General features: G+C 41.4%; 1 protein-coding gene across 1 annotated transcript in view; it reads right to left on the bottom strand.

The window, feature by feature from the left end:
• Positions 1 to 3,631: 3,631 nt before the first annotated feature.
• The window catches only part of PIK3CA (phosphatidylinositol-4,5-bisphosphate 3-kinase catalytic subunit alpha), a 318,657-nt gene continuing 307,914 nt past the window's right edge, over positions 3,632 to 14,374 (bottom strand). Inside the window, exon 21 of the mRNA XM_082248881.1 lies at positions 3,632 to 4,399. Within this exon, the coding sequence (XP_082105007.1) occupies positions 4,129 to 4,399 (271 nt within the window). The 3' untranslated portion in view covers positions 3,632 to 4,128. The remainder of the gene's footprint in view (positions 4,400 to 14,374) is intronic.

Raw genomic sequence — 14,374 nt, 5'->3', positions numbered from 1 at the left:
AGAGCCCTTAGTCTTTGTTTGGTTAGTGACATTGGTCTGCATGTTTTGGCCATGTTCATTTTATGTTATCAAGCAAATTCCACTAGATACAGAAAAGGATTCCAGGTGGTTTTATTTACTAAACATGAAAAGTGACAAGCATTGAACTTGGCTGTACAAAAAACAGCCAGCTGAAAGCACAAAACTGAACTTTTTCTATAATTTACCACTTGTTAATTAGCCGCTCTAGTTCTACTGTGGCAGGTTGGCTCTGTTCGCTTTGTGTAGCAGATAGTGATCTCTCCCCCATGGAAACAGAATGGCGGTCTGCGTATGCAAACAAGGCAGACCGCTGTTCTGTCAGTGATGAACACAGGGATCCTGTGTTCCTCCTATTTAGGAACACAGGTCTCTGTAGTCATCCAGTAAGTAAATCCCCCACACAGTTAGAAAGCATCCCCTAAGCACAAAATTAACCCTTCCCTGCTAGTGTCATTAGTACAGTACCGGTGCATATTTTTAGCATTGATTACTGTTCCCCTCAAAAGTTTTAGTTAGGTGCCCAATCTGTCTGCCTCAATGTTGCAGTCCCGCTAAAAATCACTGCCATTACTAGTAAAAAAAATAAAAATAAAAATGACAAATCTTTTACCTTGTTTGTAGACGTGATAGCTTTTGCGCAAACCAATCAATATACATTAGGAATTTTTTTTTTACCAAAAATATGTAGCAGAATACATATTGGCCTAAATTGTTAAAATTCGATTTTTTAATTAAATTTATTGGGAATGTTTTATAGCAGAAAGTAAAAAATAGTTTTTTTTTCAGAATTGTCTTTTTTTGTTTATAGCACAAAAAATAAAAACAGAAGAGGTGATTAAATGCCACCAAAAGAAAGCTCTATTTGTGGGACAAGGACATCAATTTTATTTGGGTACAGCGTCACATGACCGTGAAATTGTCAGTTAAATTACCGCAGTGCCGTATCGCAAAAAATGGTCTAGTCATTAAGGGGGGTAAAACCTTACGGCCCTAAAGTGGTTAATGTACTTAAGTTCTATGTAGGTTCAGAGATTACATTATGAAACATTTCTATAAGTTTTACATTTAGCAAATGTATTGGTTCATAATTTGCATTCCTAACCTAATATATACTTAATTTGTACCAAATCTCCAGGCAAATTTAATATCCTCACTGAATTGCCTATTTAAAGTGTTCCTGCCAGGTGCACACAAATGAAAGTATATTCACTAATTCATAGCAGGCAACCTTAACTTAACAGTTATGCAAACTCCAAAAGGTATGGGTCTAACTTTTCTGAAAGATAGATTTTTATATAAAGCAAGGTTGTATCCTTAGCTTCCCACCCTACAATGCTTTGCCTGTCAATAGGTTTTAAGAGCACTGAACTGTGGGATGTCGAGTTAACATGTACACTCGCTCCATACACTGGCATCGGTTTTTTTTCTAAAGGGAGCCAAAGGTGAAGGTTATTGGTGATATTGGAGGATGCCTGCTATTTAGTCTGAGGGTTAGATTAATATGTATGATTGTCTCTAGATGAGTAATTAGACTTGCAGAATTTTATTTCATACCCAGAAGGAAGCCTGTGTTTTGTGTTGGTGGACATCTGTTAACATCCTTCCCCAATACATGTCTGATGAAATAAAAATAAGCTGAAGCAGGTCAAATGCACCTGCAAACAAGTCTGAATGATCTCAGAAGTGTCACAAATTGATGTAAAAAAAAACATGCTGCACTTGCTCTTAGAAGTTCAGCGACACCCCGCCCCCTCTAAAAAAATGTCAGGTCACCTCAGCTGTTCAGTATTTAACAGTAACATTTTATTATTAGACCAGGTAATATTAAGAAAGTTAAAAAACAATATTCCTTCAAACAGCTTATGACTATTCATTTTGTGACTTCCCATGAAATAATGCATAGCCTTAACAAATTATTCATAAATAGGGAATCATCAATCACTATTTATGTAAGCAACAAAGAAAATTCATACACTGATCAGTCCATGCACATCTTCAGAAGTACACCTGTGGAGTGGCTTCTATTTCCTAGACTTGCATCCTCCTAAGGAGATGTCAAGATGCTGCAATAAGTTAGAGTAAACAGTGGAAGTCTCCATAGAATGATCTTACTTACAAGTTAGCCAGTAAAGGACAAAATGCAGTAAGGGGTCACTGAACAGAGAAGAAATCTGCACTAAAACGCTTCATGTCAGTATTGCTGGAAGTTTGCAAAAAGATAAGTTAAAAGTATGAACTAGATTGTGCCAGAGCTTCTAGTATGTAATGTATGCTGTAAGGGGGTTTTAGTGGTCACAAATCTCCAAATAAAGCTTTAAAATGACAAAGTATTATATGTGGAAACTAATAAAATACAAACTTAATGTGATATTAAAGGTTTGTTTTTTTGTAAAAAAAAATTACAAACATGTCATACTTACCTGCTCTGTGCAATGGTTTTACACAGAGTAGCCCTGATCCTCTTCTTCTCGAGTCTCCTGCCAGCACTCCTGTCTCCCCCTCCTTGACCAGTGCACCCAATAGCAAGCCATTTGCTATGGGACACTGGTGCATGCTCGCTCCAGAGCCCCGCTCTGTGCGTCGATAAGACACAAAGCCGCAGCTCGGCCCTGCCTTCTACCCATTGGCTCACAGGCTATGATTGACAGCATTGTCTGAGCCAATAAGGAGAGAGAGACCTGGGTCAGTCGAGGATTCTGTGCACATCGCTGGATTGGAAGGAGGCTTTGTTGAGTATTTGGGGGACAGCACACAGAAGGTTTTTTACCTTCATGCTTAGAATTCATATAGGTAAAAAACCTTCAGACTTTACAACCATTTTAACACCAACGTATATAGGGAGACTTATGAACAGTGAGAACCGGAATCTGATAATATATTGCATCTGTGCTTTTCATCAACCCATCAGGAAAATGTAGCAGGGTATTACACAGAATAAAAAAGGAATCGGTCAATTTATTAAAGCATGAATGGATGAATGAATGTATGTATCAGTGTGCAAATAAACTGCATACATATATAAACACACATGTGCAAGCATCAAAAGACAAAAATAACAAAAACCCTAAAATGTTTAACTTCAGGTAATATACAAAATAAAAATAAACCATGCAGACACTATTAAGTGAATGCAGATTACACTTAAAACATCCTAAACAGAAACTAAAATAGGCATTAGATGTCAGGTACATTTGTAACACAAAACAAAATTCCTTACCATAGCCTAGGAAGACTATAAAAATAAGAGATTCTTTCAATAAGAGCAACATTCTTCAGTGCAATAAGCGGTTAACTTAAAACAATCCTAGTTCCATCTGGTCTCTTATAAAGGAGTAGAGGGGAAAAAAAAATAAACAAGTATAATGAAACATTTAGGAAATGAAAAGTGTTGTGGTCATTGAAATCACAACTATTACACGCTTACTGAATGACTTCATTTAAACTTCAGGAAAGGTTTAACTTTCTTACCAATCCAATGTCTGCAAACTAATATATATATATATATATATATATATATATATATATATATATATATATATATATAGCTCGATAAAGACAGCAATGGGACCCTGCGTCTCAAAAAACAAATGGTATCGCATTAGGGAAAAGAAAATGGTGGACACCTGTTAAGAGCATCTATAGTTGCATTGCACTTGACCAATACTGTGAGGCATTCGGAAGGAAGTTCCTTTCAGTCTGGTTTCTAGTGTATTACTGCACCAAGATTCAAAAGTCAGCATTCCAAAACACACATGGGAATCACAAAAATATTTCTCTATGCCAAACTTCTATTTGTATCAAATAGACCATGACCATATACATTGGGCACTAAAATGCATGGTAAGAGGATAGCCTCCTGTTTGACCTTAAGGCAAAACATCTGAAATCCAGACTTTAGCTTTTGAAATGTTTTCCTTTTAGTGTTGTTGTAGACCCTGTTAGTGTTAATGGTTCTGGCGCAATCACTTAGCTGCTGTTGTAATAGTAATGCTCTCTGTGGTTTGTGCAATTCCCATGCAGCCGGTCGCTGCTGCCTGTCCGTAATAACAGTGCAGTGAGGGACCCACAATGTGGGTGGCAAGTTACAGCCTGCTTCAGGCTTGCTGCTCAGTTCAAAGCACGCTGCTTTATTGTGTGGAAGATCCAGTCTACTTTTGTTGTCCATCCACCATGATGAGCATCATTCATCTGTTTCATGAAATATTCCAAAGCTTCCTGTTCTGATTTTTCCAAGGCTAGGGTCTTTCTGATGTAGGCAATGTCGTCAAAAGACTGCAGTTCAGGCATTCCAGAGCCAAGCATCATGGAAAACAAGTTAATAAAAAGATTGGCATGCTGACGTATTGCCAAATAAGCTTTGTAACACATCTCTTGAAACCTAGGAGAGAGGTGACAGAATGAGAATGAAAAGAAACCACACCACTGATATGACATTACGTGTAACATGTTTATAGCCTCCAGATTTTTAGAGGAAATTTGACCTGCCTGTAAATTCCATATCTTGGAATACAGTACAGGACACAGGCAACTCATTCATACACAATGGATAATAGACTTGTACCTTCAAGTGATTGGACACTAGCAAACTTTTTGAGGTCATGCGCCACCCTGAAGTACCTCCCCTACAACCCTACCCCTGGAGTCCTCCATTTTGTAGCAAGCAATGCAGAGTAACCAGTAGAGTTTATGGAGGGTTGCCTGTGTCCTGTACTCAAAGATACGGAATTTACAGATAATTAAGAATTACTCTGCTCTGAATTTACTGTACAGAACACAGGGCATTTACTCATACACTATGGGATGTCCCCAAGCAATGAATATAAGGGTGGGCAACAATAGGCAAATGGAACAAGGAAGCAATTAGGGGTGTAAAGGGGGAGAAATACCTTGGATAAAAAAGGTTTTTGAAAGCCAAAGATCTTTAAAACACATGGAAATACACTTTTGCCACACTTAATTCTCCAGTAACCTAGTGACCATAAATGTGGCTATATGGAAATACTTGAATACAGGGCAGGAGTCAAAAGGGGGCATATCATGGTTCTATGAAGCACTTCAGTACCTGGAGGTGAAACACAAGTCACCAACTTTTCTCTGTTGGGAGAAGGAGTGGGGGGGGGGGGGGAGGGGGGGATTGGTCCTTTACCGTGGACGTATGGGCAGCAGCGACTAAACATTGCTTTAAAACCACTAGGTGTATTGATCATTGGGATGGTTTCCTTAAAATACTGTACAAAGGGTACCTCACCCCATACAAACTTTCAAGGAGTTACCCAGATTACTCACTGCTCTGCTGGAGACAATGTGGGGATACGGGTAAACTTCATGTGTTATGGACCTGCCCTAACTTATGCAGCTTCTGGAATGCGGTGTTCACCCTGATATCAGAACTTACAGGTATTTTGACTAAGCCTTCCCCCCGCCCTGGCTCTGCTTAACCTCCAAATATCTGAGTTTCCACCACAGTACCGCACTGTTATCTCATGTATTAACCACTTGCCGACTGCCTAACGCCGATCTACGTCGGCAGTCAGCCCCTCACAGGCAAAGTGACGTAGGGCTACGTCACTAGCTTGTGAGGGTCTAGGGAGCGAGCGCGCGCCCCCGGAGGCGCGCTCCCGCTCCCGCGTGGTCACGGACCCCCCCGCGCGTGTGACCAGCAGACCCGATGTCCGCCGGTCACTCGGCGATCAGCGGGGGAGAGGGAGAATGTCAGGCAGCTTGTGTAAACAAGCCACCTGTCATTCTCCTCGCTGTAAAGACACTGATCAAACGGATCTAGTATGTAGATCCGTTGATCAGTGTCCTTACAGCTCAAGCCACAGCCAATCACAGTAGAAAGCACGCCCCTAGGGATACACACAGCCCCTCCCTCCCAAATAAAGTTAACCCCTTCACAACCAGTGTATTTTTACAGTAACAGTGCATATGTATAGCACTGATTACTGTAGAAATGTCACTGGTGACCCCAAAAGTGTCACAAATGTCAGTCAAGGGTCCGATCTGTCCGCCCCAATGTCGCAGTACCGCAAAAAAAAAAAATAGCAGATCGCCGCCATTACGCGTTAAAAAAAAAAAAACAACAAAAATGACAAAAATCTTTCCCTTTGTTAGTAAACGCGATAACTTTTGCGCAAACCAATCAAAATACGCTTTTTGAGATTTTTTTTTACCAAACATATGTAGCATAAAACAAATTGGCCGAAAATTTTAAAAAATTGATTTTTACTTTTTTTTTTGGGGAATTTCATATAAAAAAAATGTGAAAAATAGTTATTTTTGCAAAATTGACGCTCTTTTTTTGTTTATAGCGCGTGATCAAAAAACCGCACAGGTGATCAAATACCACCAAAAGAAAGCTCCGTTTGTGGTAAAAAAAGGACGTCAAATTCGTTTAGGTATAGCGTCGCACGACCGCGCAATTGTCCGTTAAAGTCACGCAGTGCCGAATCGCAAAATACCCCCTGGTCAGGAAGGGGGTAAAATCTTCCGGGGCTTAAGTGGTTAATCGCATCCAGTTTTGTAATCACCAAAAGATGGAAGACTAATTTTGCTCCTGATATAACAGAAATTATACATAGGGTGAATGTGCATTGTTTATACGAAAGATCGATGGCTTGCAACACTAACTCTCTGCGCCCCTTTAACAATAAGTGGATAATATGGATTCAATCATTTCTGGATGAAACAGACTTCTAAATTTTCCCCACCTTGATGTGAATTTACTGACTTAACTCCTCCTTCTTACACCTTTTAGTCATCATAAAGGATCCTGATGCGTGCTGTTCCCACCTCCCCTCCACCCCCCCCTTTCCCCACCCTCTCCGGTATCCCCTGGTATCGGTTAACACCCCTGTTGAATTACTTGATTATAGACTGTTGGTAATAGAATGTAAAAGAAATTTATACTGATGGCGATTTAAGCTAACCAAACAAATTACAGTTGGGCAAATAAGTATTTAGTCAGCCACCAATTGTGCAAGTTCTCCCACTTAAAAAGATGAGAGGCCTGTTATTTTCATCATAGGTATACTTCAACTATGAGAGACAAAATGAGAAAAAGAAAAAAAATCCAGAAAAATCACATTGTCTGATTATTAAATAATTTATTTGCAAATTATGGTGGAAAAATAAGTATTTGGTCAATAACAAAAGTTAATCTCAATACTTTATTATATACCCTTTGTTGGCAATGACCGAGGTCAAACGTTTTCTGTAAGTCTTCACAAGGTTTTCACACACTGTTGCTGGTATTTTGGCCCATTCCTCCACGCAGATCTCCTCTAGAGCAGTGATGTTTTGGGGCTGTCGCTGGGCAACACAGACTTTCAACTCCCTAAAAAGGTTTTCTATGGGGTTGAGATCTGGAGACTGGATAGGCCACTCCAGGACCTTGAAATGCTTCTTAAGAAGCCACTCCTTCGTTGCCCGGGCGGTGTGCTTGGGATCATTGTCATGCTGAAAGACCCAGCCACGTTTCATCTTCAATGTCCTTGCTGATGGAAGGAGGTTTTCACTCAAAATCTCACGATACATGGCCCCATTCATTCTTTCCTTTGCACGGATCAGTCGTCCTGGTCGGGGTGAGATCTTGCATGGAGCCCCAGATCCAGGGAGATTACCAGTGGTCTTGTGCGTCTTCCATTTTCTAATAATTGCTCCCACAGTTGATTTCTTCACACCATTGATTTCTTCACACCAAGCTGCTTGCCTATTGCAAATTCAGTCTTCCCAGCCTGGTGCAGGTCTACAATTTTGTTTCTGGTGTCCTTCGACAGCTCTTTGGTCTTGGCCATAGTGGAGTTTGGAGTGTAACTGTTTGAGGCTGTGGACAGGTGTCTTTTATACTGATAAGTTCAAACAGGTGCCATTAATACAGGTAACGAATGGAGGACAGAGGAGCCTCTTAAACAAGAAGCTACAGGTCTGTGAGAGCCAGAAATCTTGCTTGTTTGTAGGTGACTAAATACTTATTTTACCGAGGAATTTACAAATTAATTCATTAGAAATCCTACAATGTGATATCCTGGATTCTTTCCCCCCATTCTGTCTCATCTTTTTAAGTGGGAGAACTTGCACAATTGGTGGCTGACTAAATACTTTTTTGCCCAACTGTACTGTGCAGTATGTTCATTATGAAGATGTAACCAACTTGTCTTTTGCAATCCTTTTGTATTACGTTGAAACATAAAAACACATGGATAAGGTTGATACTTGCCTTCTGAGTGCCAAGAGCCAGATTATAGTCAATGTCTGTCTGTAGGAAAGTCAGAATGGAAGGCACAGTGTATGGAAGGCACAGTTATTGACTAAGCTCACATCAGAAAGATTGCCAGGTAAATAAAACATATGCCTGGATGTAGCTTTTCTTGCTCCCAGCAAGGTAGGAACCCCAGGCTCAGAAACCCTTCTGTCCTTTAACACCTGGGTTTTAACAGCCAAACAGTAAAGCAGGGAGAAATAAAGGGGCTTGGGATAGCAGATCTGACCTGTTGGGAAGAGGCTAGAAGTTGTCTGCAAGAAGTCTGAGTTTGTAGCTGTACCCTGGTTCTGAATACAGGGGAAGTTTGTGGTTGTATCTAGAGGCTAGGCTGTCCACATCTGGAGTCCCACAATTTTGGCATATCAGATTAATCACATCTGGATGAAAAATCCATTCCACCTCGTCCAAGTGGCAGTGGCGGCGATAATCTGCCTGCCAGTTGTCCCCTCCTGGGATGTTGACTGCAGAAAAATCCCTGGGCAGTGAGATTCTGCGACAACCCTGGCTCATTTCCCCAACATCAGCCAGGCTCCTCATGCTCTCTTTATGGCTGATATATGCCATTATGGTAGCACTGCACCCGAAGTGGGTGTCCCTTTAGAAGGGAATTCAAGTTTTGAAGTGACGGCCTGACAGTTTAGAGCTCCAAGATGCTGATGGGGAGTTTGGTCTCTTCACCTGACCACGTTCCCTGAACTATCAACGATTGTAAGACTCCTCCTTGCGTCTGTTGAAAAAAACGTTTACGGAAGGAAACCTTTTCCCACTGTTAGAGCTGGAGTGGTGGTGCAACATGGCAAGGGCTTTCTTGACTTTTAGAATAACGGGTAGATCCGAGAAAAAAAACATAGAATGTTTAGTTGGAGAGTTCTTGAATGGAAAAGGAAAAAAGGTACTGCCTCAAAGGAAGCAACCGTTAGTCTCAGAACTCTCATGGCAAACTCTCTGTGGTATTTCTTTTGGATCTCTTATTGAGCTCACAGTGAGAGGGAGCTTTCTTTCCTGGAAAAAAGACCTTTTCTGGACGTATCGATGACCAGACCCAAGAATTCCAGGTGCAGGGAAGGTTGAAAAAGCAGATTTGTTAAAGCAGATTACCAAGCCAAAAGGCATGGGGCAGCTTGGTTGTATTTTGGACATTTGCTGAGAATTATAATGGAAATAAATCCCTCATGAGAATGTCCTCTAGACTGCCTGTCACCTGGATGCCCCGAGTTCTGAGAAGGCAAGCAAAGGTGCCAACATTTTTGTGTTACAATACTTATGAAGTGGAGTGTGGGAAACAGGGAAATTGTGTCTAACCCAGGTGTAGACCCATCCTGCAATTAAAGGGCAGGAGAAAGGGCCTGAGTACCTTATAAGCACTCTATCCTAAAGGGGCAATAAAATGTGGGAGGAGGAGTATTATTGACATCAGTGGCGGAGAGTGATCAGGAGTGTTCTCCAACAGGGAAGGCGCTTATGACCGGCGTTTAAGACCTGCAATTATACAGGTCCGTCTGCCGAGGTGAGCATGTAGGCACAAAAGGAGACCGGACTCATCGAACACGGTTGTGGAGGATTTATTGGAGCACAATGTGAAGAATAGAAACTACCTTTCCATTTTATTTGCAACATTCTAACAGGGCATTTTTTTCAGAACACTGAAATTATAACGGAGCACAATAATGTGCAAATTGCATGAATTATTGCAAACACATAGAGAATATTAAATTGTGGATTTTTTGTTTACAACACTTTTTTTATTATATTGATATATTTGATTGTTTTGCTTTAGGTTGCATGAATAGGCGCAACATTTCTAGCACCAAGTTTGCACTATGAAATTAATGTATTCCAAACATAGCCCCATTTTACACAGTAATGGTCAGAAATACAGGGTGACCCTGTGTATGACGTCCAAGTTTCACATGTTACTGTGAGCATACCCCTAGGTTCCATAGTGCTGGACCATGGCCTTGGACCTGTATAGCACCCTGTGTACAGTTGAAGGTTGCACCAATCCAGATACACTGCTTCTTTGTAGGCAATGAAAGAAATTGATGGTTTACTGAAGAATCAGAAGATAAAATAAAGAAAAGAAAAAAAAAAAAAAAAAAAAAACGAGTAAAGTTGGTTTCTCCGGGAAGAGGTGCATCACCTACAGACATTAGCAAAAAAACTGAAGACTCATGGAGTGGGATAGGATTATAGGGGAAGCGTGTGCTTAAAAAGCTTGCCGACATCCATCACCTGATGATATGAGCCTAAAACCCATGGTGTACAAATAAGTTGCCTATAAGTTTCATATACTGTACGATTAAGAAAAATATCTGCAGTATTACAAATATAAAAATACAATGTATATATTATTAATTCATCTTCAGAGGTAATGAAGGACAATAAAGAGCGAAGAATGATAGAAACACTTTGGATGCATGTAAACTTGTAAAAAGAAGGCCTTCAGCTTTTGTTTGTATTTCAAAGAGAATCAGTGTATGTGCATCAGCAAATATGTTCAGCTCGAGAAGCCTTGAATCTGCATGGTTTTATTTGCATCCAAGCAAGGACATACAGACCCTTCCCCAGGAAGATTACATCATACAGCAGGATAAGGCTGCATTAGGCTTTAGACATATAGGTGGTGTTTAGCAGGTGGTAAAGGATAGCTTGAAGAGCATCACAATTAGGAAATATTTAAAAAGCAGTTTTCTTGAAACACTTAAAGCAATAGAAAGCTGCACCTTTTTTTAAAGAAAAAACCCTGCAAGACAATGGCATAATGTGCTATTATGCTTCGCATACTAACACATTATGTACTACTTACCCTAGAATGAAGCCCTCCAGTGGCGCACTGTCACTGCTGACAGGGCTTCAGTCTTCACCTGGTCTTCCTGCCAGGTTCAAGTGCTCTGGCTGTCTAATTAGCTGAGTTGCGATAACGTCACTCCTGTCCATGTGCGTGGGAGTCACGGCGGTGGCATTGACCTAATGAAGAGATGGCACGAGTATTCCACCGCTTCAAAGTGCATGCACTGGTGATGCCTTTATTGTTCTTCACCAGTGTTTAATTCCTTATGTGGAAGTATAACCAGTCTATTAAAAAACAACTAGTATTAGTTGCTGTCTGATGGTTGATGTATGCTACTGATGTGGCATTGTCTGACAATCTGGTGACCCTCCAGGAGAAAGGTCCAAAGGCTGCTCCATTATGTTGATCAGGTCTTAAGGATGAAACTGGCTAAACAGAAATGCATCAAAGGAGTTCCAGGATTCCAATGTAAAAAAGAGGAGAGCCTACCAACTCTTGGACTGAAAGCTCAAATCAGAGACTGGAAGGTTGGGAAGGTTTGTTCTGTAAAAAGGAAAACGCTGGTCCAATCTGCCTTAAAGACTAGACGCAGAGACTCCAAATGATGTCAGCTCCAGCAATGATTCCAAAAGGTCAGGAACCACCAAATACTGCTGCACTGTTGGCAAGTTTGACAGAAACTTGCATAGACTGTACCCTTAACAGGAAGAAGCTAGGCATTCCATGATAGAGATGCAAAATATAGCAGGGCAGGGCTAATACTTGGGTTGACTTGACACCTATGTAAACACTTGAAGTGCAGACAAGAATATGAAAGTCAAGGTCATTTTGGTATTGTCTGGGCTGCTACAGCAAAATGTAGGAAACACAGACGTACTGGAAAGATGAGGACATGCAGGAAAATATCCGCAATGTCTATAGAAGCCAGTAAGACAACCAGGTGAAGGAAGTAAATGACAAATATGATGGATTTCATGCAGGGTCTATGGAATGAAGTAAGGACATTTACAACATGAGGACCAAGATGGGACTAACTGTAAACAAGCTGGAGGAAAAACCCCTAGAAAATAGGTCCTGCCACAGTAACTGGGCAATGATCCTTAATCCAAAAAAACAAAGAGCTTGAAGGAGATCTGCAAATCAGTGGGGTGGCAGAGGAGGTTTGGTAGTAAGAAACCACGGAGGGGGGGGCAGCAGAAAGCGAATATACAGTTTGTACTCCTGGGATACCACTCCAAGGCAAGTGTTGAAGTTGTCCAAGCTTCCCACACCTTCTCCACTGTGGAATGCAGGGGCACACCTGAATGCTTAGAAATCCTAGTCTAAAGATTTAGCAGACTACAGGTGCCACGTGTCAGTAAGACTGGGAGCCTGGCTTAGAGTATCTTGACAAGGTGGTGCAGAAAGAGGAATGTTTGCCCGTCATATAGGAGGAAATGTCTTCCACTGATGAAGATGCTTTTCTCATCCGTAGTATCCCAGATTACCAGTATCTAAAAAATGATCCAAAAACCATGCAGAACAAATGCTTCCGAAACAAGAATTTCACAGTAAAGCACCTTAACGCTAAAAAGTGTTGGATTACTATGGGTTACATCCAAAGAAGTGCATGCCACCTGGTGAACTTATCACTTTGAATAATATTTAAGGCCTGGTAGCATAGCTATTCCTAGTACTCCATCACTCAACCTTCTGGTCTCAGCTCCAGTAGATGCAGAGTTGCACACAGCTGCTCTGCATGCCCAACCACAGAGTGCTTTGTTTTATGTGAATCCATGTGCACCCATTCATAAATTATAAAGTCTTCTGTGAATGTATAGGGGAGGGGCAGGCAGAGCTGCTGCTGCTATGTGAAAAAGCAACTTCTCTCCTGCCAGAGCACCACCAGAAGTGTAGAGATCACTTAGTAAAACTGTTAAGTTGCAAAACAAGAGAAACAGTTTGTGGCCAGCACAAAACTTCAACCAGGGGTGCACACACGAGACCTGGCAGGAGAACCATGCAATATCAAAACCGAGTAGATATTAATGGATATTTCAGTTCACTCATACTCTATGGTTTGACAAGGTACTAGCAGCAGCAGCAGCAATCAATACCATCAATTTAAACTGTAAATCTGACTGCTGCAAAAAGGAGCAAGTAAATTCTCAGATGTGGGTGTAAAATCAGCGTTGTCCAAATCATCCAGAGCGAAAAATATACAGAGCAAAAAATGGATAAATGCATTTCATGAGGACACCTGCTAAAAAATAAAGAAAAACAACCCCAAATAAAAACAGGCATAACAGTCGTGTGCAGGATCATCCTTTGCTGGCCAATGGTATCTGTGTTGTCAGTGTCCATTTCTCTTGTAGGCGGCAGTATAACCCAACAGTCCAAGAATTCTAAAGAAAATTCTGTGATCCTCAAAGGACAAGACATGGACAGCAATCATTCTGTATTCAGGGTTCATACACATTTTTACCAAGAAAATTCCATGACTTTTCCATGACTTCACGTAAATATTCATGACCTAAAGTTTCATGAAATGTCTATTGTATACATGTTAAATAAGAAGAAAATCCATGTCACACCCAGCATATTTTTTACTAAAATAAATGACAATCTTTGTAGTGTACAGTACCTCTGCAGTTAGGGTTTCGTTTCTGGATACAGTGCGACTCAAAATGGTCCCTTGTTTTACAGTGGATGAGATGTAAGCACCACTGCCGCAGCTGGGAGCGGGTGTCACTTCAAGCGCACGGGTGAAAAAGCTGAGAACTCTGATGTAGGGGGGACTCTGGTGACCAGAGACCACTTTCCACAGAGAGAATGCACTAAGGAAGGGAGGGGGGGGGGTCCTGATATAAGGAGGAACTTTTATAACAGTGCCCCCTTACTTTAGTGACCCCCCCTCGGACTGGCCGGGCAGCACTGTCACGGACGTCCTCTTAGGTGCACCATGCTCTGGGTTTATCCTGTAGTCTCCTCTCCCCAGTCCACACATGTCTGACTTCTCCTGTGATCCCCATCCCGACAGCACTCCCACTTTTGACTCCTCTCCAGACCCCCTCAGAGACTGCAGACATGATAAAAGACAAGAGATGGTCAGAGATTACGGACATGATAGAAGAGATGGTCAGAGGCTGTGGACATGGTAAAGGAGGTGGTCAGAGGCTGTGGACATGGTACAGGAGGTGATCAGAGGCTGTGGACATGGTACAGGAGGTGGTCAAAGGCTGTGGACATGGTACAGGAGGGTGGTCAAAGGCTGTGGACATGATACAAGAGATAGTCAGGGACTGTGGACATGATAGAAG

Source organism: Pelophylax lessonae (genome assembly GCF_965119305.1).
Source record: "Pelophylax lessonae genome assembly, chromosome: 3".
Lineage (NCBI taxonomy): Eukaryota > Metazoa > Chordata > Amphibia > Anura > Ranidae > Pelophylax > Pelophylax lessonae.
The sequence above is the reverse complement of the archived record's forward strand: the minus strand, read 5'-3'. Positions and strand labels throughout refer to the sequence as shown.